The sequence below is a fragment of the Zingiber officinale genome, chromosome 3B (genome assembly GCF_018446385.1).
Source record: "Zingiber officinale cultivar Zhangliang chromosome 3B, Zo_v1.1, whole genome shotgun sequence".
In the NCBI taxonomy this organism is placed as follows: domain Eukaryota; kingdom Viridiplantae; phylum Streptophyta; class Magnoliopsida; order Zingiberales; family Zingiberaceae; genus Zingiber; species Zingiber officinale.
Window position 1 is genome coordinate 39,601,846 of NC_055991.1, and position 9,540 is coordinate 39,611,385.

General features: G+C 35.0%; 2 protein-coding genes across 2 annotated transcripts; both read right to left on the reverse strand.

Moving 5' to 3' along the window:
- Positions 1–541: 541 nt before the first annotated feature.
- LOC122056400 (short-chain dehydrogenase TIC 32 B, chloroplastic-like) lies at positions 542–3,370 on the reverse strand. Its single transcript, XM_042618332.1, has 8 exons — positions 3,150–3,370; positions 2,696–2,927; positions 2,529–2,608; positions 2,294–2,447; positions 2,091–2,169; positions 1,900–1,984; positions 1,767–1,813; positions 542–883 (listed from the first exon to the last, which is right to left on the reverse strand). The coding sequence occupies exons 1-8, from the start codon at positions 3,265–3,267 to the stop codon at positions 719–721; spliced, it is 960 nt and encodes a 319-aa protein (XP_042474266.1). The 5' UTR covers positions 3,268–3,370; the 3' UTR covers positions 542–718.
- Positions 3,371–3,445: 75 nt separating this feature from the next.
- Positions 3,446–6,096, reverse strand: LOC122056401 (short-chain dehydrogenase TIC 32 B, chloroplastic-like). Its single transcript, XM_042618333.1, has 8 exons — positions 5,880–6,096; positions 4,761–4,992; positions 4,595–4,674; positions 4,348–4,501; positions 4,165–4,243; positions 3,997–4,081; positions 3,855–3,901; positions 3,446–3,762 (listed from the first exon to the last, which is right to left on the reverse strand). The coding sequence occupies exons 1-8, from the start codon at positions 5,995–5,997 to the stop codon at positions 3,598–3,600; spliced, it is 960 nt and encodes a 319-aa protein (XP_042474267.1). The 5' UTR covers positions 5,998–6,096; the 3' UTR covers positions 3,446–3,597.
- Positions 6,097–9,540: the final 3,444 nt, after the last annotated feature.

The window sequence follows — 9,540 nt, forward strand, 5'->3', positions numbered from 1 at the left end:
TTTGCAATGCATAAATATATGCATTTAGTCCCACATTACTAAGCAAAGAAAGATTAGAAGGCCTTATATATGGAACTCTTCCATCATTGCTTAGCAAAGTTAAGGAGACCTACACGCATGCACGGGCCGAGCTCAAATCAGGTGGTTTCGGAGGGTTCGAGCCAGAAATCAATAAATCGGGCGTGACGCACGCGATCATCGCGCCAAGGGGGGTGCAAATCCCCTGCTCGTGGGCCATGTGCCTCACGCTTGCAGGCGACCTGGTTACGCTTTGCTTCCTGGTGTACGTGCACTGCCTCTGTTCCTGGTTCAACGCACACTCAAACATTCTGCTTTCGTCCTGGTTCTTGGTTCCGCGATTTGAGGTTGAGTCCGAGTACGACATTTTATCTTGGAGTGCACCTACGGACGACGCGAGTGGTTGTCGGATCTTGGGAGAATTTTGCCTAAGAATCTCTGCACCGTTGGCGTTACCTGTTTACTATATGCTTGCTGTTTTGGTACAATTTTACTACTGTGTTAGTGCTCTCCTACAACAAAATTAAGGTGCAAAAACAATACATCAAACACCTTATCAAGCAAGAATTCAAAGCAGTACAAACAGCATATTTCATAGATAAAAAGTGCATTAGGACCAAGTTGATATTCCTACTTATTCTTACCATTAGATGAACCATTAAACAGAGAAATCACACAACAAACAAGCTTCTTACATATTTTAGGTTGATTTGACCAGTTTTTCACTTAACACCCATAGCTTTTTTGCCAATTCCTCATTTCTACCATTGGCGGTCGTCTTCTCCACGTTGCAATCAGCGAAGTATTTCCCACTGACTCCCTTCAAGCTTGGATGAAGTGCCACATAGCATGAGGTAGCTGCTCCCTGCAAGTATGTATGCCTCGATCATCAACCATTAGATGAACTATAGAGAAATTTCCATGAGTTTTCACTTCATATGAATTCCACAACTTTCTTTGGCAGTGGAACTTTCATCTTTAAAGCTGAACTATTCCTACTTATTTTTCATATCGTAGTTATTTGTTTCTCTAAGATCAGATAAGGAAAAGTCTCCGTCACTTTTTTTTCTGTTCTAGATTTTAGATTCAAAACAGAAGTCTAACTCCAGGATCCTCCATATCATATCAACATGATAAACAATAATCTAAATCATTCATTAGTCGCTGACAACATATGTTTAATCTTGTTGAAGTTTTTCAGATCAATATGTTCCCTTTTAGAATTTTATGACGATGGAATATCAATAAAATTAGGGTTACATATGAACTGTGGAACTCAACCGCTATTTATAACTAAAGAGTTGTAAACCTTTCATATTTTTTATTTAGCCTATCATAAATTAGAAATAAGAAAATAGGCCTCTACACACAATAAAATCCATATTTAAATTTAATGCTCCAAACTCGATAAATATAACTTAATTAAATCACTTAATTGGATTCCACTTTTAACATAGTCATTTATAAACACATTTAATTAAATATGTTAACCCACACAATTATTTTTCCAACAATAGATTGCAAATGAATTGCTGAATAGCAGTGCTAGCATGCTTGAACTAGCATATACAACGTTCAACCGCAACCAAGTCTTATCCCCACTTGTCTTATCCCACTAGATGGGGTCAACTAATTCTTGAACTAACATATGCGGTGTAAAAATACAGATGGATATTGAAGCAACTGGAAAAGCACTGATGAATTCAGTAATTTCATGTAGCAAACAACGATTCAGAAGTATGGCAAACCTGAGGTATATTCTTCCACAAGATGGAAGTTGCAGCTCTTAAAATAGCTGTAACCAAAAGCAAATGCAGTCTCAATTTGCAGCTTTTAGATTGCTGAGTTCTAAAACATAATTTGTAGGTTCAAGGAACATACTCACGAAGACTGGGGAGTGTCTCCCTAAGTTTGTCTGAATTAAACCAGGATGAACAGAATTCGCTGTAACATTTGCGCCTTCTTCCTGTTAATTAATCATGGATGTGTGACACATATAAGCATAACTATCTCATTTCACTGTATTCAGTGCATTTTGGTATGGAATCTGCTCTGGAAAATACAAATAGAACCTTTAAGCGCTTAGCGAGCTCATTTGCATGTAATATGTTTGCCAATTTGGACTGCCCGTATGCCATTTTGTCATTGTATCTAGAAAAACAAGATAGAAAAAGATATCTCAAACAATTGAATAAAAAGTGGCTGGGAATAGTTTTGATGCAGCATAACTAACTTTCAGAAAAAATAATTTGCCTAACTACTAAGACTAACTTACGTGCTCTTGTCGTTGAGTTTATCGAACCGTATTCCCCCTCTATAGGTTGTCATGTGAGCAGCAGAAGATAGATTTACAATTCGACCCTCAGTTCCTGTCTTCTGTGCTGTGCTTTTCATCTTCTCGAGTAAAAGATTTGTCAACAAAAAGTGACCTAGAATCAAAAGAAACACTCAATATAACTGAAGAATTTAGCCACTTAAGCTCATGCTCAAAATTAAGATGATGAAAATACCAATATGATTTGTAGCAAGCTGCATCTCTATCCCGTCCTCGGAAAGTTGGAAAGGACAGTACATCACACCAGCATTGTTTCTGGAAACAATCTAAATACGTAAGTTTTAGCCCCAGAAGTAAAAAAAAAAAAATGTAACACTCGAACCCGTAGAACCATGTTATTACATCAAGATGTTGAGAGGTAGATTCCTCGAAAGAAATCTATCTGCGAATGCTCTCACGGACTTTTGAGAGCTAAGTTCAAGCTCTGAGACCTCAACTTTGGCAGATGGAGTGCTCTGAAGGATGTTCTGCTTTACACCATTGGCAGCTTCCAAGTTCCTTGCTCCTATGATGACATGGGCTCCTCTAACGGCCATCGTCCTTGCGGTCTCTGCTCCAATCCCACTACTACCTCCTGGGTTGCATCAATATCCTCACATAATATGCTTCAAATAAAAAAAAAATCAGAACATTCTATAAAACCTAATGGTTTCATCATGGGTTGCTTAATCTTAGCACAAAGATCAATTGACAAACTCTGGGTACAGTGGTGTCCCAGAATCTACCCTAATCTGCCGATCCTTCAGCTTCAGGGGGGATTTATACTAACAAAGAACAGGAGCATAAGTGAACAGACCGGTGATGATGACGGTGCGATCGGAAGCATCGATGCCTTCGGTGACCTGCTCGGCGGTGGATTTGGATCCGAAGCCGCTTGGCCCGGGTATTCCGGTGGCTTCCCTGAAGTAACCCATGGCTTCGAGCTTGGTTCCGGCGAAGAAGAGACAGCTAGAGAGGAGTCGAGCGAGTGGATCTCTCACATGAGGCAGAGGGAGTGGTGCTGGAGACGAGGGATAATGTCGTCGTCTTAATTTCATTTCAACCCTTATAGAATCAAAGTTTCTTAGTTTAGTCCTGACGATATACCAAGGCTTGTGTCAACTAGCACGGTTCAATTTATTTCATATACGATAGCAGTACAAACTTTATGACAAACGATAACAGCATTACTCTTGAGCCACGCACTATCGAAACTAGTAACAAGCCACATAAAACTTAGAACTCGTACAATACCCTCCACCCTCTTATTTTGAATTAACGAGTTGTTCGCTGAAGTCCCAGAGCTTCTTAGCCAATACTGCATCTCTGGCCATGTCGCTCGGCTTCTCCTCGTTTGAGTCGGCGAAGTACTTCCCACTCACGCCCTTCAGGCTAGGATGCACTGCCACGTAACATGAGGTTGCTGCTCCCTGTAATTGTGAAGATGCAGAGTGTTGGTGCTCAACCTTTGTGGGAACAAATTCTAGCAAGTATACAAGGTTATTCAGCAAGTGTGACAGACCTGAGGTATGCTCTTCCACAGGACGCAGGTGACAGTTTTCAACACAGCTGAAAGGAAAAGCAACAAATTTGAAATATGAGTTCAAAGAGAATCACTATGGAGTAGTAGATCAGCAATGAATTTGAAGGTTTAAGTAGCATACCCATGAAGACGGGAGAATGTTTTCCCAAGTTTGTCCTAACCAGACCGGGATGAACAGAATTTGCTGTGACATTTGCACCTTCTGCCTGTTAATCATGAATGTATTTCTATGAGATAAATTTCTTCTTTCTTTATACAAGCTACATCTGTTCTAGACCATTAGTAGTACCTTCAAGCGTCGTGCGAGCTCATTGGAGTGCAGGATGTTTGCCAATTTGGACTGCCCATATGCCGATTTATCATTGTATCTGGAAAACGTGATGAGAACCATCAAGTAATTGAATAGAAGGAATATCATCATGAATTTGCTTCACTATAAGGCCCATATGCCTAACTGTTAGTTATTACTTACACTTTCTTGTCATTGAGTTTATCGAACTTGATTCCTTCACTATAAGGTCCAATGTGAGCTACTGAGGATAGATTCACGATGCGGCCTTCAATCCCCGTCCTCGCTGCTGTGGTTTTCATTTTCTCGAGAAGAAGATTTGTCAACAAAAAGTGACCTGAAATTAGAAGGACCATGTTAAACACAAAATCCTGATGAATACTTGGGAGGAAGAAAAGTTGATCAGGGAAGTATATATGAAGAACCGCACCAAGATGATTAGTGGCAAACTGCATCTCCACACCATCTTCAGAGAGTTGGAACGGGCAGTACATGATACCAGCGTTGTTACTGAAAATAAATTGAATACGTGAGATTTGGCCCAGAAAATTCACAGGACATGTAACACAGAGCAGGAGATACATGCGGCTACTCACATCAAGACATTGAGAGGCAGATTCATGGCAAGGAATTTGTTGGCGAAGGCTCTGACAGATCTGAGTGAGCTAACATCAATCTGTATGATGTCAATTCTAGCAGATGGGATGCCCTGTCGAATGTTTTGCTTCACATTGTTGGCAGCTTCCAAGTTCCTTGCACCGATTATGACATGAGCTCCTCTAAGGGCCAACACCCTAGCAGTCTCGGCTCCAATACCACTGCTTGCACCTGGATTTCAAGAAGAATCTCATAAATAAATTTTTCAGAAGCAGAGGAATTCATTCATGGGCAGAGCCAAGTTCAAGAGAGTGGTGCAAATTGACACCACAAAACTTAAAAATTTATCTTATTAAACATATCAAAATAATAGGGAAAAAAACTATGTCAAAAAGTCATTTGACACCACCTGTTGCCACAATACGAGACCATATTAACAATAATATAGAGTAAATATTGATAAGTTTCAATGATGCAAACGAATAAATGATACAATTCAAATTTATTTGCAATATACATATTTAATTTTAATAACTAGTTAATTTGACATTCAAATTTGTTTTACTTTAGTGATTATTTTGTAGTTAAGTTTTTGTTTATGTAAAAAAAATATTATACTATGATATATTAGTCGCAAATTTGATGAGGATAATTCGAAATAAATTATATTAAAAAAATAAACTGAGACTCAACCTATCCTAATGATTTATTGATTTGACTAAACAAGTTGAATTAGACCAGACATTTTTAGCCCGATTGATTATATCAAATTGTTACAAATCCTATACAATCATAAACAAAAAATATTTTGATCATACAGAAATTTAAGTAATTTCTTGCCTTCCAAGTTAGTATCTCTGTCAGGTTCTCTCTTAACTTGGAAGACAAACTTTACCTTCAAGATGAGGGGAAAAAATATTGCATCCAAAAAGAAAAGGGGAAGAGGAAATACACAAAATTGATAAGTTGGGCGACAAGATCGAATTAGAAGAAAAAAAAATTCCAGAAAATGTAACAGCATAAGCTAGTAACTGATTCCAATGACAACCATTTCAGATTTAGGGCTGGATTAAAAGATTAGGGAAACAATCGAAAGATAGGGGCTGCCGAGGACAAACCGGTGATGATGACGGTGAGACGGGAGGCGTCGATGCCTTGGGTGACCTGCTCGGCGGTAGCGCCGGATCCGAATCCGCTGGGACCTTTGATACCGGTGGCTTCCCTGAAGTAACCCATGATTTTAGGAGTATCTTTTGGCAAAGAAAGAAGAAGAGAAGGAAAGGAGACTGAAGCCTGAAGGAGAAGGAGAAGGAGAAGCAGTAGGAGTGAGATGAGAAGGAAGCAAAGACGATTATTTATAGCGGCTTCCGATGCCACGAATTCATTTTGTTGGAACAGAACGACGAATTTTCTTTTTACTTTTTGTTTTAAGGCTTTTTTTAAATAAAAAAATAGCGAAATTGCCATGGGAACAAAACATTGGCAACGCCGGGTCAATACGATTCAACAGTGTTGTCAATAGAGGCGGCCAATTTCTATTGTTTTTTGCAAAATTTTTGAACTGTGCCCTTCGAATTATAAGATTCTCAAAAAAATACTCCCTACTTTCTAAATTTCTAAACCGCACTCATATTCCATTTGATGTGCCCGAAATGCCCCTCCTTAGTCTAGCAACTAAAAAATTAGAAAATTTTCAAATAGTCCCTATACGTTTCGTTTCGAGATTTCTCAAAGTGCCCTCGACATCTTAAATTGCTTCACAGATATTTGTTCTATTTGCTCATTTTTGCATAATACTTTTAACATTATAAAATTAATTAATTTTTTATTAAAAACATAAAAAATCAAGTTTATTATTTTTACATGTAGTTTTAGCTAAAAGTGTTCAATAGCTTATATGTAATGAAAATAGTAATACATGATGTCGAAGCATAAAATATATTTTTAATTTAAAAAATGATAAATCTAATTAACTTTATTTATTAGCCTGAGATAATTAATCTGGTCTCAAGAAATTTTCCTATTGTATATGTCAAATGTATTTTTAACTTAGAGGATTTAGGGATAGATACAGATCAAATAAATAATGTCTAACCGTAAATACTTGTTTTTTTGAACATCTCATGAATTTGATATATTATCTTTAATTAATTATATACGAATTATTAGTTATTTTTCATTAAAAAGCTAAAATAGCTATTTCACTATCATAAATTTCACTATACCTAATTTATTAGCTAATTTTGAAAAGTGGAAACTCATTTTAGAAATTCTAAAAATATAAATTACAGTTAGAAAAAAAAATGGAGGTTTGAAGAGGGTGCGGTTTAGAAATTGTAAATTGAAAGGTGAGTCGTTTGAAAATTTTGAAACTAGAGGGTGCTCTAAGTACTTGAAAATCTTTTCCCTTCAAAATGCAAAGATGGAGCCTCGCGTAGTGAATCTTTCTAGAAGCTAAATTTCGATAATATTGAAATCGTAGAGCGTATCCTTCAAAGCAAACCGCGTTCGGAGAATCGTAGAAAAAGGTAAAATATGGAGTAAAGTGAGTATTCCCAAGCATTAAAAATTGAAAAATGAGAAAAGTTTAAGATAAAGTATGCAAGTGGAGTAGTTTGGAGCAAGGCACAAATGCTTCTCCCTTGGTATCAGATGCTTAGAAATGTGCACATTCGATGTAGACGTTTCGCATGGGGATCATGAGTGTACAAGGGTACGGCAGTAAACGAGTGTAAATTTTCTATTGTTAAATTTGAGTAAGATAACCATTCAAATTGAACTAAGTTATTAAATTAATTATTTAAGTTTAACTTAGTTTATTTTTTATAAACTTAAATATAATTTGTTTAGATATTATCGAGTCTTAATTTAAATTTCTTTGATTGTTTTAAATTTTTATATTTTTAAACTTATTTGATTGATCATTGAGTTTAATAATATAAATTTATTTTATTTATTTTTAAAAAAAAAAATTATTTGACATGTTAATAATAAATTTATTGATGAATATTATTCATAAATATTAATAAATTGAATATATATATATTCAAACTTGTCAATTTTAAAATTATTTAATTAATTGATCTTATATGTATTAAATAAACATAAATAAATTCAACTTATTCATCAACATTCACTTCATTTACAGTCGCACACAAATTGAACTCCATCCGTCAATGTCTTTTTATAATTGGACAAAAATTAAGGCATCTAAGTATTTGCAAAGTCATTAAAAGATGTCTTTTTTATTTTATTTTTTTTAAGAACATTCCATACCAAATTTACCATTTTAGACCTTATTTACACTACTTAAAATCATTTAACTAATTTATATATGTGTAGCAGCTACTGCATCGTTGTAGCAGCTACTGCACCGTTGTAGTAACTTCTGTACCGTTGTAACAACTTCTACACTATTGTAGTAGCTTCTGCACCGTTATAGCAGCTTCTGTACCGTTATAGCAGCTACTGCACCGTTGTAGCTGCTTCTGCACCGTTATAGCATCTTCTGCACCGTTGTAGCAATTACTATACTGTTTTAGCAGCTACTACACCGTTGTAGCAGCTTTTGCACCGTTGTAACAGCTACTACACCGTTGTAGCAGCTACTGCATCACTACAATATTGTATCATCACTAGCACAATAATTTTTTTGCATTTAATAATAGGAGAGAGAAAATAAACTTTCATTTTAATTTAAAAAGAATTAGAGAAAAGTTGTTATATGCAGATGAGATAAAATTAAAAAAAAAATAGATTTTGGCTGGTCAGATAGTCCATATTGAATTTCGCTCACGGTCGCGCATAAAGTATCGCTTAACCTATTTTATATATATATATATATATAAAGATAAGATAATTTTATTTAAAATAATTAGCTTAATTTATTTTGGTCAAAACGTAGTTTTTTTTTATCAAAATGATTGTAGATCATATAGTAGTTTTGAATAAAAGTATTTTATGTTATATAGTAGTTATGATCAAAACTATTATATAATTATTTTTTTAAAAATATTCTTGTTACATGAGCACACTCTAATGTCCTCCTAGAATCTATTTATATATTTAGATTATTTTTTTAGAAAAAAATCACGTGATAATTTTGTCAAAATTACAATATGATTATTTTTTAATCTCAATAATTTTAAAAAATATAAATGACTTTCAATGTTGTTAGAGTTTAGGATAAAATGAATATATAATAACTTTAATTAAAATTGTTAGCCAATTTAAACTTAAAGTTATTATATATTTATTTTATTTTTTAAAATAATAATTTTCTCTTATAAGTCATAGTTTTTTATTCCAAAGTGACCAAAAGATTTAAAAGATAATCTAATAATACTACATAAATATTTTTGGAACTTTTTTCTATACTGTAGGAGATTTGAGTTCATTTTATACACAAAACCTAAATTCATGTTGCACCTATCACAACCCCTGATCTAGTCGTATCTTGATCTAACTCATGATTGCATGATGCTCCACTGCCTGACATGATCCACTGATCGAGCCACATTCACCTAGCACAACCAATGGATTTAATATGACTCAACCTTTATGATCTGATTATGTCGGGTACGACTTAGACCAAGTCAATTAGATCAGGTAATTAGACCCAACACAATTAGCATCTCTTTATGTCCCATGTTAAATAAAATTTCAAGTGGCTTAATATAACCACTTGAGTAGAAAATTGACTAACGCTAAGTCATTCAAAGTCCCCTGTTGTTGCCACCCTTTAATGTCGTTAATTATTGAAGCAAAGAAATAATTGTT